This window comes from Mauremys reevesii, linkage group 11 (genome assembly GCF_016161935.1).
Source record: "Mauremys reevesii isolate NIE-2019 linkage group 11, ASM1616193v1, whole genome shotgun sequence".
Lineage (NCBI taxonomy): Eukaryota > Metazoa > Chordata > Testudines > Geoemydidae > Mauremys > Mauremys reevesii.
Window position 1 is genome coordinate 72,257,765 of NC_052633.1, and position 23,028 is coordinate 72,280,792.

The 23,028-nt window shown below is 42.5% G+C and overlaps 1 protein-coding gene across 2 annotated transcripts in view; it reads right to left on the reverse strand.

Annotated features, from left to right (window-relative positions):
- Positions 1–21,287, reverse strand: part of ERCC3 (ERCC excision repair 3, TFIIH core complex helicase subunit) — a 38,523-nt gene extending 17,236 nt beyond the window's left edge. The window contains exons 1-12 of one of the 2 annotated variants that reach the window (XM_039494959.1): positions 21,167–21,287; positions 20,188–20,393; positions 17,459–17,695; positions 15,672–15,721; positions 13,915–14,050; positions 13,563–13,721; positions 11,541–11,745; positions 8,881–9,195; positions 7,242–7,426; positions 4,826–5,028; positions 1,104–1,200; positions 790–907 (exon numbers count right to left, since the gene is read on the reverse strand). In XM_039494959.1, the coding sequence (XP_039350893.1) occupies positions 790–907; positions 1,104–1,200; positions 4,826–5,028; positions 7,242–7,426; positions 8,881–9,195; positions 11,541–11,745; positions 13,563–13,721; positions 13,915–14,050; positions 15,672–15,721; positions 17,459–17,695; positions 20,188–20,393; positions 21,167–21,185 (1,930 nt within the window). In that variant the 5' untranslated portion in view covers positions 21,186–21,287. Of the gene's footprint in view, positions 1–789; positions 908–1,103; positions 1,201–4,825; positions 5,029–7,241; positions 7,427–8,880; positions 9,196–11,540; positions 11,746–13,562; positions 13,722–13,914; positions 14,051–15,671; positions 15,722–17,458; positions 17,696–20,187; positions 20,394–20,928; positions 20,948–21,166 lie in introns of those variants that run through there. The other variant, XM_039494960.1, reaches the window with a different exon arrangement.
- Between the last annotated feature and the right edge of the window lie 1,741 nt (positions 21,288–23,028).

Sequence of the window (23,028 nt, forward strand, 5' to 3'; positions counted from 1 at the left end):
GCCCATCCACACCTGTCCTCTACAGAACAGAAAAAGCACCAAGCAGCACTAGTGCAAACTTTCCCACACCACTTTGCCAGTCTCTGACCGCTGCTCTAGAGGGACTATCTAGACAAGCGATAAGATAATTGGTCTCCACGAGCAGACAAATACTTGACCTCTGCAGATACTTTCAACAATATTATCAATTTGTGCTCATTTTGACAGTGGTATTGGCAATGTTGACAACTGCCATTAGGAACTGCAATGAGACTCAATCTCCAGAATACTGATTAAATGTGCTTCAAGAGAGCACTCTGCTGCTGCTCAGAATATGCACATGGGGCTTCCTGAAGAAAATGGACCTTAAATTCTTAAAGGAAAGGAAAGGCAAAACAAAGAAAGACGAGAGAGCCAAGCAGGAACAAGGGGTGATCAAGTGTTCCAACAGGCAGACAGGAAAGGATAAGAGATAAGACCAAAAAAAAATGAAACAGAGAAAGATAAATACATGGCTAAGAACAGGTAAAGGAAGGAAAGAAAAAAACCCAGGATGAGAAGTAGAGAACATGAAAGAAGCAGAAAAGAGATGGTTCCTTAGTGCAGCACACTTTAATAGCTACTCTTCAATTTTCATCTTGCATGTAATCTTGGGTCAACAGTGGCCACTGCTGACTATGGCAATCTGCCTGCTTAGTTATATGGATGCTTTGTGTTACACCAACATTTGAGTGTTCAACCTAAACTACTAAAAATTCCTAATCTCGTACCAGGACCCAAGACACAGAGCCCAAGAACAACCTCATTTACCTTTTTTGGCTCTCAGCACTCGTCCCAATCTTTGAGCCTCCTGTCTTCGAGACCCACCATGGGACGAAATCTGAATCAGAACATTGGCTTCTGGTAGATCAAATGATGTGTCACCTACCTACAATACAAAAGCAGCCTCTGAGCAATAAGCTGGTTTTCCCACGTTAAGAAATGAAGACAATGAAAAATACAACTTTTGGTGATGCAATAAGAAGTATGTCAAACGTAAGTTGGCACATGTAACTTACTGCATTTTTAAATTGAATTTGCACCCTTCAACCTGATGCAATATCACAGTGAATGCCTTCACTTACCTTGGAAATAAAGATAGTGTTGATTTTTGGATTGTGCTTGAAGTTCTGTAGAATCTGCATTCTTTCTCCTTGTGCAGTAGGACCATATATGTAAGGTCTAAGATAGAACGAACATTGAAAGTAATCAGTCCTCAAGGCTTCTCAGAACTATTTATCCTTAGGTTAGGATACCACAGAGGGGAGTGCAGTATAACCATTTAAAATTTCAGATCAGTTTAGAAATAGGAGCGTTTTGGGTTTTGTTTAAAAACAAAAAAAGTTGTGCTGCTCATCTTTAATCCTTTGGCTCTTTACTGTAACCCTGCCCAAATGTATACTGAATCACCACCTGGGGCAAGCTGCCAGAGGCAGACATCTTTCCACTTTCTGCAGAAATAAATCCTGACAGTGATAAATGCTTTTCATTTGATGTGCTCTGACTGAACTGTGGATCAGTGGACTGAAAACATTTGCTAATCCTAGATGAAAGGCTGAATGCAGCTGTTAAAATAAAAAGGTGGGTGGTTGGTTTTTTTTGCTCAAATCCAATGAGCCAGCATATGGACAGCTGTGCCCTTCTCACTTCTTCCCACTTGAGTTCTTAAGAATCCAAGTTTCCCTTTTAATTAAATTCTCAGTGTGTCAAGCTGGCTGTTAGGTATTTTATCTGGAAATGATGTCTATGTTTTGAAGTCAACACCTTTCTCCTCCTCTCCAGTTACGGTTTGTGACCAGAATACAATGTCTACTGGGTTCTATGAAAAAGAGCAGCACAACCCGGGATTTACAATGGTGGAGGAAGCTATGAGACTCTTTGGCATACCTTGCAAGCCGACACTCAAAGATTAAGATATATGTGGTCAATTCTTACTTTTGTCTGCAATCTCAAGATGACAGCAGTGAAGTTCAGACTGTACAGGTTATCTCCTTACAGAGTCCAAAGGGAAAATGATAATACAGGAAGATTTTGTGGGACTGTTGTACATATCCTGACTTTGTACCTGTACAGCTGGATTTCTCCTGGATCTCCTTCGTTCCACACAGTCTCCCAACTATCTTACATTAGCAGCAGTTTTCCATAACACCGCATATAACTTGACCCCTTGATCGACTCCCTCCCACTTTAAAGTTTGCTGTGAATCTGCAGTATTTGCTGCAAACTCCAAGGCCTGACTATAAATGCAAGAGAAACCTGCAATAATGTGTAGCTGCTGCTTTTCCATCTCTTCCCCATTCTTTGGAGAAGCTTGTTAACAAGCACCTTCAAAAACCAAGAGAAGCAAGTTTCATAATTCATGTTAAGAAGTTTTTTCCCTATTTTTTTTTAAATAGGCCCAAAAGTTTAGCTTAAGTTTACATACTGCACACATCACCATGGTATCTGAGCACAAGAACCCAACTCATAGTATGCCAAGGCCTTCTACATCCCCTGGGTATTGGCTGTTTTCAGTAAGAGAAGGCATTAACGTCATTCTAGTTTTTGTGCTGCCAAATCTCCTCTAATCCAATTCTTCTACTTGGTACATTTTAGTAACAGTCTTTTCCTAGCCAAAGCTGAAGTGGCTCATAGGAATGAGACACAAATTGTTTTAAACAATACTGTTGTTGTACAGCTAGTGAGACCCTGTAATGCTGCTGTAGTTAGTCTGCCAGTACTTCTATTTTTAGCCTTCATTTATAATTTCATTTTAGGATGTGAAGGTGATATTTGTCCCAAACAAAATTAACACACAAAACATCTGCTGTTGATTGAACTAAAATTAAAAAACTTGTGAAAACTTCACATGTCCATCAGGTGCTGCTTCCCAAGGCTGTAAACAGAGAGCTTGTCAAGCATTTGCCTCTACTGTTGTAGCTAAACCAAAAAAATGGGATGTTGGGTGTTTACTCTCCCCTTGACTCCCATCAGTTGGGTGTATCGTGATGAACAAGTTATAACACTTCCCTACCCAGAACAAACAAAAAACATGTAATAATGACGTGAAAACCAATCCTTCCTCCAACCAATGGGAAGATAATGAGCCTCAAGGAACAATACCTGTGTCATCATAATCTGTCAAACCCAGGAAGGCTGGACGTGTCTTCTATAAAGCAATGATTTAGATGTATTGACGGCTTTCATATAAACTATACTAGCTCTTGCTCTGGATGACGCACAGAATGATGGTCAAGATGCCAGGATCAGCTCAAGAGACTCCTAATCTCAGCATTTAACATGAGCTTTAAGAAACTCCGCCTTTTCTGCCCTATGCCAATCCCCCATGACTGCCAAGCATTGCAATCCTGCCTTCCCTGTGGTACTGACAGTTGTGTAACCTTGGGCTCCACTCCAGAGCCAAAGAGAGCGATTTGGAAGATGGATTTTTAAAAAAAAAGCAATTCCCCCGCCCCCCCCAATCCTCCCACAACTTAATAACTCTGCCAAAAACCTTCAGTAGTTTTACTTACAATGTTTCTTAAAACATCTTTACCAGTCACTAAGCTACAAGACTGCCCTCTCCCGCCCATCTCTCTTTTATTCTTTACTCAAAGACTCATTATATTTATCTTATATGGAACACTGAACACAGTTATTAACATTCCAGAAGCATCATTCTAGCTAATCTCTGTCCAGACAGGTTTAAGAATAATGAAGAAAGAGACCATGAGTTCTGAATTTGGAAGTCATCCAGCACAGTTAGCCCAGCTTATTGTTTGAAGTCACAGTGAGCTGGTGTTGAATGGCTATTGCACTGCCATTCAAACCTCATCACAAATTTGGGAAAAAGAGATAAGGGAGTTTGTTTGTTTTTTGTAAGAAATACTGTTGGAAACTCCTGGACAGCTGAAAAAGTTTACAGGGCTAAATGCTCCTCACCATTTCTGCCAAGAAAGGGGACTAGAAAAGCCATGATTTCGACTCATGATTGAAAGGGTACGGCTGGCTTCTCCACATGCTCCATGGAGGAAACCCTTCCATGAGTATTAGGCAGGGAAGAACCAATCTCCTTTACTATTCCCTCATTAATCCTGCATGCACTTTGATGCTAATCTCTTGGCAAGTAAATTTTAATTTTTACCTCTGCTTTTGCAATTGAACCCCGCCTCAAAGAACAATTCCAAGGCAGCGGAGGAGCCCAGAGGAGCTCCTACAGAAGCTGTGCTGCTGTTTAGTAACTGTATTACAGTTGTGCGTGGAAGCACAATGTACTAGGCACTATATAAACATGTTGTAAAAGCCATTGCCTGAAAGAGCTTAAAATCTTAGTTTTAAGACAAGACTGCCACAGGCCTGGAAGGGGGCAGAAAGCAGGGAAGACCATGGCTTTCTGTGGGCCTTGAAGGATTCAGGGGCCCCCTGGTACAAAATTTCCTTCTCATTTCACATGGGGGCAGGGAGACTAGTCTGTTACATGCACAGGTAGTTGACCATCCAAATAGCCCCTTATTTAGTCACTTGCCTACAGTGCTGTTATCCTCAGCTCATTTTATTGTGACTATCAGCTCTCTACGTAAGTATTGGTTTAAAATTCCTCTGTAACCACTACAGAAAATGCACATCTAATCTTATCTTAGAACGTTACACTTGGGAAAATATATTGCAATACACATTGAAATTTACTTGAAATGCTCTTCAATGTTTCCTATCTTTATTAAGTTTAATGTTTATTATAAAAATGCCTGAAGTGACTGAAATTTGTGAAACATTCATTTTCCAGTAAGGAGGAGGAGGAGAGGTGCCCTCCTCATTCACAAATACTTACTTCCCCAGTCTGATTGCATACTCCTTCAATGCAAACACATTGTCAGCAAATACAATGATCTTGTCATTCCTTCGCTCATGAAATTTGATCAGGAACTGGCATGCTCTGAATTTATTTGGGTTCATAGTGTAGAGCAATATCCGCTTCTTTGTTTTGATAGCCACATATTCTCTGTAAAACTCTGGAGACATTGGGCACCAAACCTAGAATTTTTGAAAAAACAAATTATACACAGTAATAATGAGTCATTATTATTTTATGAGATTCCATTTGTAGTAGAAAACAGATATTCATAGATTTTAAGGCCAGAAGGTACCATTATAATCATGTAGTCTGATTTCCAGCATAACCCGGGCCAGAGAATTTTACCCAATAATTCCTGCAACAAGCTCATAACTACTGGTTGAACTAGAGGATATATTTTAGACATCCAATCTTGGTATAAAGATAGTCTTCTTCTAGACTTCCCACCACTAGTTGAAATCATCTCTTAAATCACTGTCAGCTGAAAGAGACATTTAGTCTTCATTAGCATATAAGTGTAGCAACTCACCAATCTGTTTTTAACATGTCCATGCCAAGTTCCATTTAATTTTAATTACTATTTTCCAGAGATTTTTTTCACAAGAATCCATCACTTCACTGGTGCACATGTAGATTCTGCAGCTCCTGAACTGCTTGCATCAACTAATACTGCTAGCTCAAATTAGTAGGGTTCTAGAGGCTTTCCCCATTTATGGTCTTTCCTTACAATACATTTTTTAGCATTACATGATTTTATATTTAGTGAGAGACCTTTATTTACTGACATATTATTGCATATAATTAACTGAATTTGAGGAACTCGCCACAAATGCAGTGGTATTATCTGTACACCATAGAGTAGAAGTTCATCTTTTATTTTTTCTATTCTACATACCATGCTCATTACCATCGATTCCAAGCACCCAAGAACAGAACACTTGCAAATAAAAGCTAAGAACAGATGATAACTACATTGTAAATGAAAGCATAGTTTATAATCATTGTTTAATAAATCAAGTTTAAAAACAAATCTGCCATTAATTTAAATGAACATTTGCATTATGGCATGGAAACAATATAGGAGACACTACTGAATAATTACGTGCTTCCTTAGTGGTCATTATTATTTTCTTTTACTCAAATCCCGTCTTCAGTGCATAGATTAAACAAGTGGACTATACAATGGGTTTAGAGGAAGTTTCCCTTCCCACCAGGTTAGAGTCTAACAATGGAACTACTCTGGATTAGGCTTCATAGCTCCTGCACATCCCCTACTTGAAAGGGGTAAGAAATTTTACATCAAGGAGTATTTTCAGCTAGGACCAGCAGATGTATGAATTTGCTAGGGGAGAAAGGGGAAGATAGAAATAAAGGCTATTTCTTGGCAACAGAATAATTTAAACCACAGGATTTAGGAATTACTGCCACAGAGTACACAGGATCTTTCCCACTAAGTGACTTATGCACTCGTTCAAGAGTAAAACTAGTAAAAATGCACTTCCATCCCCACTGATCTTTTAATTTAAAAATTTTGCATGGCATGCACTCCAAGGTATAAACCTGGCACAGCATCTGGGAACAAGTTTACTGCAAATCAGAAACCTCTGGAAATAGAGCTAGTTGAAATACTAGAAATATTAGATAGGAGCAGCATTTACCTTTAACATGCTGCAGCTACTACCAATATAATTTTACATTCTGTAACTCAGATACTGAAGCAGTGAATGAGCAAGTGATATATGCAGTGAATATGATCTGCTGTATCATTGGGTAGCACTGCCCTCTACTGCCGCTTGGAAGATCTCGATTCAGGAGCAACGAGGTTGCTTTCTCAGGCCAGAATAGATAAGGCAAGCTATGAAATGACACACTACATGAATGTGAATAAAGTTCATACTGATCACAGATGTTTGTTACTTCCCAGAAAGCACCATTACTTTGTTGGTTGGTTGTTGAAATAATGTAGATTCTAAATTAAATGTCAAAAAACTAACACTCTCCTGAAGAACATGAACTCACACAAAGCTGCAAGTACCTAAGAAAAGTTCACAACAGGGAACATTCTTTGTGAGTTGTATGACATATTTAATGCACAGGAGGTCAGCCTAGATGATCATGATGGTCCCTTCTGACCTTAAAGTCTATGACAAGGGTGGGCAAACTTTTTGGTCCGAGGGCCACATCTGGGTATGGAAATTGTATGGTGGGCCATGAATGTTCACAAAATTGGGGCTGGGGTGCAGGAGGCGGTGAGGGCTCTGGCTGTGAGTGCAGGCTTTGGGGTGGGGCCAGAAATAAGGAGTTCAGGGTGCAGGAGTGGGCTCTAGGCTGGGGCAGGGGTGCGAGAGAATATAGACTCTAGCACTTGTGGTAGTAAAAAGCAGAGCATCACCTCAGCACACTGGACTTTAGCAATGTAGCCATTGTTCTGCAGCTCCATCCAGTTGGCTTCATAGAGTTTTGGTCCAATCAGGAAATTCAAGTCGACAATTTTGTCGTCTTCTCTGACGAGCGTAGCAGTCAGTCCCAGTTTGCAGTGAGCTTGCACAATGGTGAGCACACGTCTGAACATTTTGGCTAAGAAACACAAGGTGAGATTTCCTTTTGATTTCATAAATGGGTTAAAAAGACACGCATGGCAAGTGGGTAGATTTTGTTGCATTAGCTATACGCCAGAGATGAGCACCGTATAAATGGTTAAGCAAATACAGGATTCTAATCTAATATTACTCCTACATTAAAACCAAGCACTAGATTGGTTGCAGCTTTTGACTTATACTTAAGCACTTTTACTGCACTGTACATCTTCAAAGCACTGTACAAACCTTAAGTCGTCCTCAGACCGCAGTATTATCCAACAGCATAGATCTTCGTTAAAGTGGCTGCCAATAAGCAATGGCTATTTCCGTATTTTACCATTTCTCCCACTTCTGTTAATACGCAAAAATTACATGCCAACCATTTCAGTAAAGGTATAGCAGTCAGAGGCTAGGTCTACACTGAGGGGGGGGGAATGGAGGTCGACGTCGACCTAAGATATGCAAAGTTGGCATATCTTAGATCGATTTACCTGGCCGTGAGGACGGCAGCGAGTCGACCGCTGCCACTCCCCCGTTAACTCCGCTTCCGCCTCTTGCGCGCAGTGGAGTTCTGGAGTCAATGGCAGAGTGATTGTGTCTGCACTAGACGCGATAAATCGATCCCCAATAAATCGATCACTACCCACTGATCTGGCAGGTAGACATACCCAGAGACTTGGACTGGATTGGTGAGGCATTTCTAATCAGCATTATTTTCTGTAAACTGAAATGCTCCATTCTTTCCTTCCAACACCATATATCCCTATCTGGAAGTCAACACACCTATCTCAACTATCAACAATTATTTCAGAAACAAATAAGCATGGATATATTTCCTCCCAGTAAAATACATAGACAAAGGGATCCCTAACTTATTCATAGGGACCTCACTTCAAGAGATTGTATCAGAACACCTCTCTTCCCACTTCAGAGAATGCAGACCAACTCCTCTCCCACTTGTGGTGATGTAACAGCCACATGGCAACTTTAGCAACTGTTACATGAAAAGTAAATCGGTATTAAGTGTACTTCAGGAATCTTTTTGGTGAAGTTTAAGCAGCTTCAGAAGAAAGCCTGCATCATGTGACCATCCATTCTCTGGACCAAAGCTCTAGAGATGATATTTTTCCTAATTACAGTAGTAAGAAGTACGTACTAACATTACTAGAATGCTTTCCCACTGGTATTAAGAATGGTAACACGTGTACCCTAATGAGTTGAGAGGTCTTTGGAAAGCAGTCTTCATATAAATACTGCAGTACTGAAAAAACTTGTACCAGAGCCTACGATCGTCTACATGTATTAAGCCTCAAATACTAAGCTATGAATTTATTCTAGAACTTCAGAACAACATTATGAGAAAGCCAGAAAGAAACTGCATGGCAACAATAGCGCAGCATTAACAATGGGTCTGGGGGGAGGGGACTATTTAAGAATTTGTACACTCCTTACCAGGTATGGTGTGCACCTCATCAAGTATCATAAGGCCCCACTCTTGACTTTTAAGCCATTCCATTACTCTCTCTGCCTCCCAAGACCTCTTAGTTGTGTGTCCCAACATAGAGTAGGTGCTAATGGCAACAGAGCAGCCGATAGGCTTGTCCTTGGCATCTGACGTGAATCGACAGATTTGGCTGTCATCTATGGTGGACCACATTTTGAACTGGGCTTTCCACTGCTCCACAGAGACAGAAGAGTTGCCAAGTACCAGGCAACGCTTACGGACCGTACATGCAGCTGTAACTCCAACTAAAGACTTGCCAGCACCTGCAGGAGGGGAGGAAAAATAAGAGCAACTGTCACCAGTAATCCACCTGATAGACAGATCCCATCATTCCTTGGATAAAAAGGGGGAGGGGAGGAAAACCACTGTGGAATGGTTGGCCAGGAATCGTCCTAGAGGAGGGGAAATTTCTCAGTAGCCACAGCTTTAAGACTATAACAGAAGCAGCAGCCTTTACATATTAGCATATGAAACCACACATCTGTGTTTGCTGCTTGTCATATGCATATGAAAAAGCTCAGCAAAATCACTGCAATTCATGTTCTCTTTGCAGCAAAATGAACTGTTTCCAATAGTTTCTTTGTTCCAAAGCTCTCCCGTTGGTGTAGAACCATCTTCACTAAAGCACTACAGCTGTACAGTACGGGCCGTACGTGTAGACAAGCCTTTAGATTAGACCAAATGGCTTCAGCAAGCTGCTAGTTACTGACAGGGTCTTTGTTGCTTCTACAGGCTGAGCCCATTGCACACTCCAGGAGGTACTTGCATTCCTCTATTCCCCACCCCTACAAGCACCCTTTCTGCCACCCTCATAAGAGCATAAGAACGGCCAGACTGGATCAGACCAAAGGTCAATCTAGCCCAGTATCCTGTCTACCGACAGTGGCCAATGCCAGGTGCCCCAGAGGGAATGAACAGAACAGGTAACCATCAAGTGATCCATCCCGTCACCCATTCCCATCCCCTTCTATTGCAGAGACTCCCTGGCAGTTTCCCACCCACGCCCTCCGTCATGCCAGGGCTCTGGGTACTCCCAGACTCTCATGGATCACTAACTGGTTAAAAGATAGGAAAACAAGGAATAAATGGTCAGTTTTCTGACTGGAGAGAAATAAATAGTGGTGTCCCCCTGGGGTCTCTACTGGGCCCATTCCTATTCAACATATTCATAAATGATCTGGAAAAAGTGAGGTGGCAAAATTTGCAGAGGATACAAAATTACTCAAGATAGTTAAGTCCAAAGCAAAGGGTTACAAAAGTATCCCACTAAACTGGGTGACTGGGCAACGAAATGGCAGATGAAATTCAATATTAATAAATGCAAAGTAATGCACATTGGAAAACATGCCCAACTATAAATACAAAATGATGGGGTCTAACTTAGCTGTTATTACTCAAGAAAGATCAGAGTCATTGTGGACAATTCTCTGAAAACTTCTGCTCAATGTGCAGCAGCGGTAGCCAAAAAAAGCTAACAATGTTAGGAACCATTAGGAAAGGGTCAATAATAAGACCGAAAATATCATAGTGCCACTATATAAATCCATGGTACGCACACACCTTGAATAACGTGTGCAGTTCTGGTCACTCCATCTCAAAAAAAAAAAATATTAGAAATGGAAAAGGTACAAAGAAGGGCAATGGAATCGATTAAGGGGATGAAACAGTTTCCATAGAAGGAGAGATGAAAAAGACTGGGACTTCTCAGCTTGGAAGAGACAACTAAGAGGGAATCTAATTGAGGTCTATAAAATCTTGACTGGTGTAGAAAAAATGAATAAGGAGGAAAAAAATAACACTTTCACATAAACCCAAGAACCAGGGGGCACGTGATGAAATGAACAAGCAGCAGGCTTAAAACAAACAAAACGAAATAGTTCTTCACACTACACAGTCAACCTGCGGAATTCATTTCCAAGGGAAATTGTGAAGGTCAAAACTACAGCAGTGTTCAAAAATCAATGAGCTAAGTTCATGGAAGATGAGGACTATCAATGGCTGTTAGCCAAGATGGTCAGAGATACAACTCCATGCTCTAGGTGTTCCTAGCCTCTGACTGCCAGAAGCTGGGAATGGACACAGGGAATGAATCACTTAATGATTGTTCTCTTCCTTCCCCTGGAAGCACCTGGCATTGGCCACTGTCAGAAGACAGGATACTGAGCTAGAAGGACCATTGGTCTGACTCAGTATGGCTGGTCTTATGTTTCCTGCTTTGCCATCCTTATTTCTTTTTTGGAAGATAAATCATTCAGGGTGTCAACATTTTAAAACTCTATTGGGACAATCAGTAGAACGGAGTTGGGGGAGGTATTGTTATGCTGGAAGGTGTTAATGGCTGCCAGCGGCTGGCTCTTTGATCTATAGACATGTGCAGACCTAGCTGCTAACCAAATGCCAGGGGCTCTGTGTCGTTCTCCCTCTCCCCCCGACCCCCGTCCCGTCCCTGTTTTTTCCACAAAAATCAACAGGGTTATGCCCAGAACATTCCTTGAAACTCTCTGGAATTGATCAGCTGTAGCAGTCAAAAATTGTGTTACAAACAGAGAAATGCCATCTAGTTGCGTGTAAGCCCTTGCTTCAGTTCAGGCAAAATCCAACTACTTACCACATGGCAGGACAATAACACCAGACCTAGCACGCCCATTCCCAAACATCTTCCTTAGACTTTTCTCCTGGTAAGGTCTGAGAACAGCTGTGGGCTTTAGGTCTATATTAATATCAGGATTCACTGAATCATTTCTGAAGTCATACTCTGCCAGCAAGGGGTACTCCAAGTGGATGCAACGCTTCTGAAGCTCTTCAATCATTTCCTGGAAAGGAAACAAAGCTTTTAACAGCACATTCTAAATTTCTGAAACCTGCTGAGGAATTTTTTTAAAAATAGCCAGTTTATATATACACGAGCTGTATCCAGGCAAGTTAATTGTTCTTTTACACCCTTTGCTTGCTCTGTAACAGCAGGAGTTAAAACCTATTCCCAGAATTTTGCTGATGATCAAAGCACAAAACAGAACAATTTAAGTATTACTGTATATTAGGGAGGAAATTATTGACAAATGGAAAAAAGTGAGATATTCCAATCTCTGAAAGTGTTATTCTGTAGGGAAAGCGCTTGATAATGTCCTTTATAGGATTATTGACAAATCAACATTTTGAAGTAGCAAATCCCTTCTTCAAAACACAAAAAATTCAAAATACAGCATATCTGATCACTGGTTTTAACGGAAGAGCCACAAAAGCTGCACATCTGGCAACTGAGAAATCTCCGCTCCCCAGTAACAGTTACTCTACCACAACAGCATGTTGCTTTTAATTGCTATCTGAGACATCGGGAAAATGACCCGAATAGGCTGCCGATTTTCTTCAGGTTTCCAATAAGGCAACAAAAGACTTGCCAAGTCTACGATAAAACTATAGAAACTTCACAAAAAAGCCTCGCAAGTAAGTCTGATCTAATACAGTCAATTTATATACAGCACCTGCTACCTGTTAAGCACCGATATGCTCCATTCTGTACATGACAAATATAAAAAGCATCTTTGTCCAAAGATTTTATAATCTAAGAGATTTACACAAAACACTGCAAGAAACCCAATAAAATCTGATTCAAACCCCTGCATGATCTCACACCTCACTACTTACACGCTCCTGGGATGGGGAAGGCACTTGACAAACAGAAATGCGCCTAACAGAAGCAATGACATTAAAGGTTCCACACCCACAAACAGGAACCGTGAATCTCTTTACATAGAGCTGGTTTGCATAAGAAGAAAGAATGGTATTGTAGCAAAGGCACTAGAGTGGAACTCATGAACTCTGTACTTGGGCAAGTCACTTAAGCTCCAGGGACCTCAGCTCCCAGTCTGCACGAGGGAACAAACAACGATCTCTCCTTCACACAAGATTGGGCTTTTGGAGGACTGAGGTTGGGATATTCAAATATGCCCAAGGGAGTTAAGCACACAACTCCCTTTTAACTTCCATAGGCTCCTCTGAAAATCATTGCCAAATTCACTAGTATTTGTGACGTGCTCGGAAATTACAACAGTGAGCACCAAAGGAAAGTCCACAAGATCTTACCAAGCGCCGCAAACATATGGGGTATGTATGCAAGCCACATTAACCTACACTATTCAGCAACAGTCAACAAGGTAAATTTAAGGACAGTCTCACAGTTGCCAGAAGCTGCTGGGGCTGGAAGGAGACGTGAAGTCACACAAAGCATCCAGGTGGATTTAGGATCTGTCTTCACACTATATTAATATTTTCAAGTAATTACCTCACTAAGGTTTGGTCAGCATAATAGTCCACGAGGCACCTAACACAGAGGTAGCACATTCAATCCTGTAGAAAGGGAGTCCCCGTTATGCCCTAGCAACTGCCCTGCAGCCTGTCAGCATCACTCACACAGCAGCCAGGGAAGGGGCAGCGTCTAGTCCCTCCCACCAGGCTGGAGAGGAAGAATCTGTAATGTGGGACTTTCGGAAGTGGAGGAAGAAATCTTTGTGGCTCAGAGGGCTCCCCCGATAGAAAAATCTTAGAACATGGTATGTAGCAACCCCACATCCAATTGCCTGCAGTGGGACTCACTAGGACCATGGGTGTCAAGGGGTTAACAGATATCCACCTGCTTGACTTCAAAAGATACAGTCTGCGTTTCTTCCTCCTCCTCCTCATCTTTGTCCATCTGCTCGTAAAACTCAAATAAGTCAGCCGGGACATCCGATTTATTCTGAGCATCTGTCCCTTGTGATGTTGAAGGACCTCCGTCACTGGATTTTGAAATCTGAAACAGGAATTTAACAGAAGCCATTAGAGATTCTCACTGAGCCATGGTTCATTAATGAAGCACAGAGCACGTGCAACATTTACGACAGAAGGAAGCATGCAATGATCACCACTGCAGATATTCAACAGCATGTACAGCCTCACAAAGAGGAATCCAGCATTTTAGATGGTGACCCTCGATCCCAACGTACTGCTGATTTACTCGTGAACGTCTCCGTGATGAGCTCTGTTTCTTCTCCCTCAGCGTTTCTCAGCCGACACTCTCTGATGACCTGGTCCTGAAGAAGCTGCTGGATGACTTCAGGGTGGGTGCTTTCTACAAAATACCTAGATGGAAAGAACAAACAAGAACTATACAAGCAGCTCCCAACAAGTTTAAAGCACGTTATGCCAATCAACAGAGAATCTGTCGGAGCACCCACCAGAACACTGGCACTGACGTTTCAATCTACCTGACAGTGATTCCAGATGGAGTCACTCAAGCTGTAGCATCTTTGCCATCGCTTGTGTGTGTGTGAAGGTTAAAACAATTGTTGCTACTACAGAGAACTTTTCACAGACACCCTCACAGCAAATATTTAGCTGCTAAAGATTCCCTTGCTTGAATAATCCATTAAAAAAATTAGATAAGACCAGAAAGACATAGCACCATTTGGATAACCTTGAAAATCTCCCCAATTCACAGCCCATCTCTAAAAGGAGGCAATTCTTTTGAAACCTAATGGGGGTAGGGCCAGGAAAGGAATCTAATTACACCCGGTGAGCTGCCTGAGCCCTTAGTATTAAGGCAGAAGCTATGAAAACCTTATGCTGCGAGCCCTAGAAGTGTTTCTTCCCCTTGAAGCTTGCCAATAAAGATGCTCGTTGGAGAGTCTCGTTAAAATTTGAGCCTACAGAAGCTGAAAAGAGTTTGAACTGGAGAAGCAGGTGGTGGTTCAGGAAGGCTTCTAAAACTGCTATAAAAGAGTTTGCTAGTATTGAACATAAGAACGGCCACACTGGGTCAGACCAAAGGTCATCTAGCCACGTATCCTGTCTTCTGACAGTGGCCAATGCCAGGTGCCCCAGAAGGAATGAACAGAACAGGCAATCATCGAGTGATCCATCCCTGTCGCCCATTCCCAACAGAGGCCAGGGACACCATCCCTACCCATCCCGACTAACAGCCATTGATGGACCTATCCTCCATGAATTTATCTAGTTCTTTTTTGAATCCTGTTATAGTCTTGGCCTACATAACATCCTCTGGCAAAGAGCTCCACAGGTTGGTGGATGGATCTCTGTTTTACCCAAAGGGGCAGGTTAAAAGGGAGGCAACAGGGACAGGGCACTGGGAGTCAGGAGCCCTGGGTTCTATTCCTGGCTCTGCCACTGACATGCTGTGGCATCTCAGGCATGTCACTTCCCCTCTGACCCTTGGTTTCCTCATATGTAGGATAGAGAATAGATTTTAAGGCTAAAAGGGACCATTTAGATCATCTAGCCCAGTGGTGGGCAACCTGCAGCCCGGCTCATCAGTGTAATCAGCTGGCGGGCCGCCAGACAGTTTGTTTACATTTGCATAGCCGCCTGCAGCTCCCAGTGACCACGGTTCACCGTTCATGGCCAATGGGAGCTGCAGGAAGTGGTAGCCAGCACATCCCTGCAGCCCACGCTGCTTCCCACAGTAAAACAATCTACCGCAGTAAAATAAACATTGTCAGCTCAGCATTCCGAGATGACAGATTAACCAATCAATTAATGTAAATCAGCGCTTTTGGTTTGAAGACTCTTTCTAAAAAAACCAAAGCATACCCATGCTAACACAATGACCACCACTAGAGTGAACACAGAACAGTCAAACTTAAAGCAAATAACTACTATATTAAATCACAGCAAGCAGGGTTAAAAAAAAAAATTGATATGCCTTCCACCCCACCCCCCAAAATAAAAGAGAAAAGCTGCTTACCTGTTGTGTTTCAGCACTAGCTTTACCTTTCCATAGCTGACAGTACACAGCTACAAACAGACAAGAACATCCATTAGGAACAAGCAATTCAGATTCAGCATAATAAAGCAGTGGCTGATTTAGTGACAGCACATGTCTTTGTGTGTATATAGAAATACACACACACACCCCTGGCTGTGTAACCAGAATGGTTCACCAAGACTAGTACAGGATCAATAAGAGTCAGAACAAATGGGAAGTATACGGGAGAACTGAAATCAGTCAAACTCTACACGCACAGGATTGCTGAGAGCTGCTGCAAAATTGATGGGTATCAAAGATGAGAGGTCTTCAAGAAATTTCACAGCCTATTATGGATTACTCAAAAAAAAACCCAAAAAACAAAAAAACCCACACACACCTGTCTTAGTTACCATCAAGAACTGGATGCTTTGAAAAATCTGAGCAATTCCTCCCCTGGATACAGAAGAGATGGGAACTCATCTATCCCACAATATAGTGTCAGAGACTCCAGGACAACAGTCCCATTGTCAAGTCTGGAATCTTTGGTAATATCTGTCCAAAAAGCAGCTTGTTCACAAATATTTAAGGCTATGCCATGATGTCTTTCACACGCTTCTACTCTCTCACAATCCATACCCAGAGACCTGGAGGACCCAGACAGGTTATGGCTATTTGCTGATAACGAGACTGGTTACAGCAGGTGCCTGGCAATGCCCACAATAGTTTTTATTTGTATTATCATAGCACTGAGGAATACAATTCAAGGACAAGGACCCTGCTGCGCTAGATGTTATCCAAAAACAGAACAAGAAGACAGTCCCTGCTACGTGCTAAGGTTGAAAGGCATAATCCTCACTAAGGAGCATGTGCTTTTCTTGGCTTAAAAGAAATTACATTTTTATCATTTTCAGAGAACTGCCTCCCACCAACCAATGTATATTAACTTCCATTATTATGCAATAATAACTGCAACATGTTTCATTAACGCAAAGCTATGATTGCTCAGTTAAAATAAGATTCTTATAGCAATGTTAACTCTGCCACACTGCACAGCTTGTATATTCTATGCAACACTTTCTATCAAAAAGACTTAGTTCCTAATTCCTGATTAAAAGTAGTGTAGAAAATATACTCTTATGGTTAAATGTGTAGACTACTATATTTCTGTTAATATAAAAAAAATTCCAAAAAACCATACAGGATGTACAACACAGGTGTGTTAATAGATCTGTTGGAACCTTGACTTTGGCATTTCTGACTTTGATTTTAATAGAGCAATCTCAACTATGCATTAACTTACTATTAAATGCAAAAAAAAACAAAACACCTTAAGCAACTCAGACACTGTTAAATAGTGCAGGTTTGTACCTTTTGACAATGCGAAGTTTTAATGCATATAGCAAGGGTGATTCCAGATCTGAGACCAGATGCTGCAGCACTTACTGACGCCAGTTAAATTATTTACATGAACAATGGTTACAAGATCAGACCTTTACATGAAATTTTCTGTTTGTGGGTCAAACCTATTTATAAGGTATTTTCAGTATTTAGGACATGCATACATGTTGCATGGAGAAATCAACCAGAAAAATGCAATTTTTATGTCCAGTTCCAATCTGTCATAGCCTGAAAGCTATGTTTCTGACACTATCCTAAGGGTAAAGGAAGAAGATAGGATGAAGAGTGTGCTTCCTTGAATTCTGAAACAGAGCAATAGAAGAGAACAGGAGTATTAGAGACATGAAAAGACAACGGAGAATGACTCTCCACTGAAATGGTCTTACCTTGATAAACTGAATTATTCCATCTGGGACACCAGTCTTGCTCAGCTTTTGCAAATATTCAGTGATGTCACTTGTTTGTAAACCAACACTGACAGCAGCATAAAGCGAGTAAGCAGTGAGTTTGTATTCGTGTATATGGGTTGGCCTGCACACAGGTTCCGCAATAGCAACCAGAAAATCCTGAGCATATTTGTAAACAGGAGAAAAGGCTTCCAGGAAAACATGGCCATCAGGAGCCTATAAGACAGCAAAGGAAAAATATGTTAAAGAAATAATGAGGTTGTGTGAAAAAGGCAGAAAGCCCTCTCTACTACTAGGATTAAGGACAACTATGCAAAGAGACCATTGTTATTTAACTGACAGTACATCGTGGGGCATCAAAAAAGTGCAGCTGTCTCCGTGTGAGAGCCACATATGGAAGAAAACTAATCTTACATTCAAGACGCAAACAAAAAAAGTCAGCAACAAACTCGAGGCCACCTTGAGGTTCATCTAATCAGTTTCACTATTACCAATTTCCCCATCATAGAGCACCAAGTGAGAGAAAAAAGCTGTTTAAAAATAGAAACATGTGGCTGTAACAGGCTGAATAAAACTGATGATTTAAAAAGTCAGATCTTTTAAAATTAAATACAGGTTCATTGTTAAAATAACAAACCTATTTAAAATTAAATTTAAAATTGGCAATTTTTGTTAAGGCCTAAACCTATTATAATCTGTTAAAAATGTTTGCAGATGATACAAAATTACACAATATAGTTAAATCCAAAGCAGACTGCAAAGGGTTACAAAGGGATCTCACTAAACTAGATGACTGGGTGACAAAATGGCAGATGAAATTCAGTGTTGATAAATGCAAAGTAACAAACATTAAAAAACATAATCCCAGCTATACATCCAAAATGACTGGGTCCAAATTAGCTGTTACCACTCAAGAGATTTTGGATAGTTCTCTGAAAACATCTGCTCAACATTCAGTGGCAAAGAAGCTAACAGAATATTAGGAACCATTAGGAAAGGAACAGACGATAAAATATCATAATACCACTATATAAATCTATGGTGCCCTCACACCTTGAATTCTAGGTGCAGTTCTGGTCGCCCCATTTCACAAAAGATATATTAGGATTGGAAAAGACCAAAAAAAAAAAAAAGATTAGCGGTATGGAACACCTGCGTATGAGGAGAGATTAAAAAAGACAGGGAGTGTTCAGCTTGGAAAAGGGATGACTGATGGGGGACAGGAAACAGGTCTACAAAATCATGAACGGTGTGGATAAAGTAAATAAGGAAGTGTTAGTTACACCTTCACATTATACAAGAACCAGGTGTCACATAATGAAATTAATAGGCAGCAGGTTTAAAACAAATGCAAGGAAGTACTTCTTCACACAACACACAGTCAATCTGTGCCATAAGCCACTGTGAAACCCAAAAATCATAACTGGATTCAATAGAGAATTAAATAAGTTAATGGAGGACAGGTCCATCAATGGCTATTAGCGAAGATGGTGATGGAGGCAACCCCATGCTCTGGGTGTCCTGAAACCCCTGACTGTCAGAAGCTTGGACTGCATGACAGGGGATAGCTTACTTGATAAATTGCCCTGTTCCATTCATTCCCTCTGAAGCATCTGGCACCGGCCACTGTTGGAAGACAGGATACTGGGCTAGATGGACCATTTGTCTGACCCAGTATGGCCATTATTACTTTCTTACTGAGGAAAGCAAACTTGAAGTTTCAGGGCATAAACAGATGGCCTGCAAGAGTTGGTTGGAAGGTTCTCCCATCAAATACCCTTGCACAACTAACCGAAATTGGTCATATTTCTTTGTGTTCCCCTTTACACAGAGGAAACAAGCTGCTGCCAGAGGCAGGGTATCAACTATACTATGCTAATTCTGCTTTATTCCAATATAGGGAATCAAATTACTGTGTCACTTAAAAAAAATCACATTCTATTTGCTTCTATTATCCTAACTTGATTTGTTTCTTCTCTCATTTACACTGAAATGCGCAGACTCTTCCAGAATGCTGCCTTGCTTCACCCATACCTTCTCTTAAAGTGACATTATCAACTCCTTAATTCTACCTACTTGAGAAGTTTTCTATAGGATTCACTCTACAGATCCCTGAAATGACATCCCCCTACACACACATCCTCTCATGCCATTCTAAACTAGGACTGTATCAAACTTTAAAGTTTGCTCAGAAGGTTTTATACAGGCAAACTGACACCAAGGTTTCTATCTACCCGCAGACACAATACGTTTTGTTCCCCCCCACCCCCATGCCCCTCTACTAGATTGCAGTAAGCAAAGCATATTTTGTAATGACTACGAATCCTCCTGTATTCCCAGGTTTTCTCTGGGGAAAAATACTGAAGGGACCTTCCAGTTTTAACTTTTTACCTCAAACCTCATTTGTACCATGTTACAGAGAAAGGCATTTGTTTAGATAACATGAATCCCTCTTCTAGATCTCCAGTGCATCTTGTCCTATGTCTGTTAGCAATCTAGGGCAGAGACTGTCTCACTGCCTATGTTTTACACAGCATCTGTCCGTATTGCTGGGTCTTAGGCAAAATTTTCCTCCTCACAGTGTCCCTTTCTAAGTCTATCTAATTCAAACTCACACCTAAGCCACCGCACAGTACTACACTTCATTCTCCTTTGTTATTTGCCACAAACAAAAGAAGTCTTTTACAAAGCTGTTTGATGGGACTTACCACCCAGAGTGGACGTGAGGAATGATCAGCCTTTAGAAGCATCTGGAGTCTGTAGTCTTTTGCTCCATACTCATCCACTTTGATCCCAGACTCTTCCACTTGCTTCCCTGCTGCAGATGGAACAGCTTCCTGAGACTCTCTACCAGGAGTTTCGTCTTCATCATCATCGTCATCATCGTAATGACGTTTCTTAGATTTCTTCTTATCTGAAAACAGAGTCACAAAAATTAAAATATAAATTTATCTACACCTTGATCAGTTAAGGTCCATCAAGAAGAAATACACAGACAGCACAAGGCACTGTCCAGATCTGTAGCCAAGCGAGGCAGACATCTATTAAAAAAAACCCAAAAACCTACATTAAGAGATACTTGCGGGGAGCTTATGGATATGATAGGCATCATGGAAACTTGGTGGAATGAGGATAACCAAGGAGACACAGTAATACAAAATATATGGAACGACAGGTCGTGCTGGTGAGGGAGTGGCACTGCACGTGAAAGAAAGCATAGAATCAAGTAAAGTAAAAATCTTAAATGAATCAAACTGTACCACAGAATGTCTATGGATAGAAATCCCATGCTTGAATAAAAGGACTATAGCAGTAGGTAGATACTACTGACCACCTGACCAGGATGGTGATTGAGAAGTTCAGGGAGATTAGCGCTTACAAAGGCAGAAAACGCAGAAAGAATCTGAAGAGCAACTAGCAGGAGACACAAAAACTAACACCAAAAATACTTTTTAAGTACGTGCAAAGCAGGAAGCTGCCAAACAATCACTGGGGTCACTGGAGAATCAGGTGCTGAAGGAGCACTCGAGGCAGACAGGGGAGCGGAGCCGCAGGGGGTGGGGGGGGACCTGACGGGCGCTCACGGGAGCGGGGCCGCGCGGGGCGGGGGGAACCTGGCGGGCGGGATCGCGCGTGGGGGGGGACCTGGCGGACGCTCACAGGGAGCGGGGCCGTCGGGGGTCTCACCTCGCTCCCGCCGACCCATCGTCAAGGCCCCGTCACCGCCCGGCCGCCGTCATCCCCGCCCATCCGGCGCCTGCCCCTAGCATCACTTCCGGGACGAGGAGCACCAGGGCCCCGTCACCTAGCAACCCCCGCCCCATATAGCCCCGCCCCCTTATCCCATCACCAGTCCCTCCCTCACATCCTGACCCTTCAAATACCCCCAATACCCGCCTCCCATCATCCCAGTCCTCATGTTCCCCCCATTGATCTCCAGGCACCCCCCGTGCAAACCCCAGCAGCCCTCGGCACCCCCCAGGGACCCCCCCCGTGCAAACCCCAGCAGCCCTCGGCACCCCCACACTCTCTGGGCGCCCCTGTGCAAACCCCAGCAGCCCTCGGCACCCCCACTCCCCAGGGACCCCACACTCTCTGGGCGCCCCTGTGCAAACCCCAGCAGCCCTCGGCACCCCCCACTCCCCAGGGACCCCCCCGTGCAAACCCCAGCAGCCCCCACTCCCCAGACAGTCCCCGTACAAACCCCAGCAGCCCCCACGCCCCTGGCACCCCCCGTACAAACCCCAGCAGCCCTCGGCACCCCCACCCCCAGGGACCCCATGCAAACCCCCGCAGCCCCCACGCCCCTGGCACCCCCCGTACAAACCCCAGCAGCCCTCACCCCCACACACTCTCTGGGCGCCCCCTGTGCAAACCCCAGCAGCCCTCAGCACCCCCCACTCTCCAGGCACCCCTGCAGCCCCTCAACAGGGGACAGCAGACGTCTGTTTTAAAAGCCTTCGAAATGTGTAGGGACCATCCATAGTGCAAATTGTTCACCCCCAGCCCTAGTGATTATTTCTATTATCCTCACCCCCAGCGCATTTTGTCAGGCACCAGGGTACTGGAACAATTTGTATGGAAGGGGGGTGGGGTGCTGAGGGGCCATTGAAACAAACTGTAAACCCTGTATATGATGGAAACCATTTCAAGCCCGGGGTGCAGCAGCACCCCCAGCTCCAGCAACTATCTCAGTCATGCTCAGTGCATTCCATTCCATTCCATTCCATTGAAAGCTCTTCCAGGTAAAGCCCATGTGGCCTTTCATCTTTGAACAGCACCTAGCACCAGAGGGCACTTCCCAGAAACAGCTCTTGTCTGACTTATAGCAGAGCTTTTTAGAAAAACGTCACATCTTGATTTTAAAATGGCCAGCGATGGAGAATCCACCCCCACGGTTGGTAAATTGTTCCAGTGGTTAATTACCCTCAGTGTTAAAAATTCACACGTTCTTTCCGGTCTGAATTTGTCTAACTTCAGCTTTAAACCATTGGATCTTGTATACCTTCGTCTGCTAGATTAAAGGGCCCATTTATAAAATAGATGGATAGACTCGGAGCTTACTCAGCAGATAGCTACTGTTTCTACTGAACTGTGAGGATGTGAAGCATTATATTAGTGAAGATTACTTAAGAGCTCTAGTTTTGCTCTCAATCATTTTTAAAAGTTGCCCCTCTTCCACATTAAAGTTCTAGTTCTGAATGACAGCATACTTTGAGCCAACTCCCTTATTACTTCCTTAAACTTTAAAGAGATGTCACCTCCCCTTGTCTGGTATGGTCATTAAAAATCCCTCAGCATTTTTGCAGAAATAATGGTTCCAGACAAAAAAAGTTAAATTTAGGTTACAGGTCCCAATCCTGCAATTTACAATGCACAGACATGCTGCTGCAGCCCCATAGAGCCCTGTTGATTTCAATGGGGCTTCATACAAGTGCACTAGTCTGCCTGTGTGCACTGAAAACTGCAGTACCCTTGCCTTAGAGAATATCAGTTAAAACTAAGTCAAACTGTATAAACTCACTACATTTTAAAAATACTTTTAGACT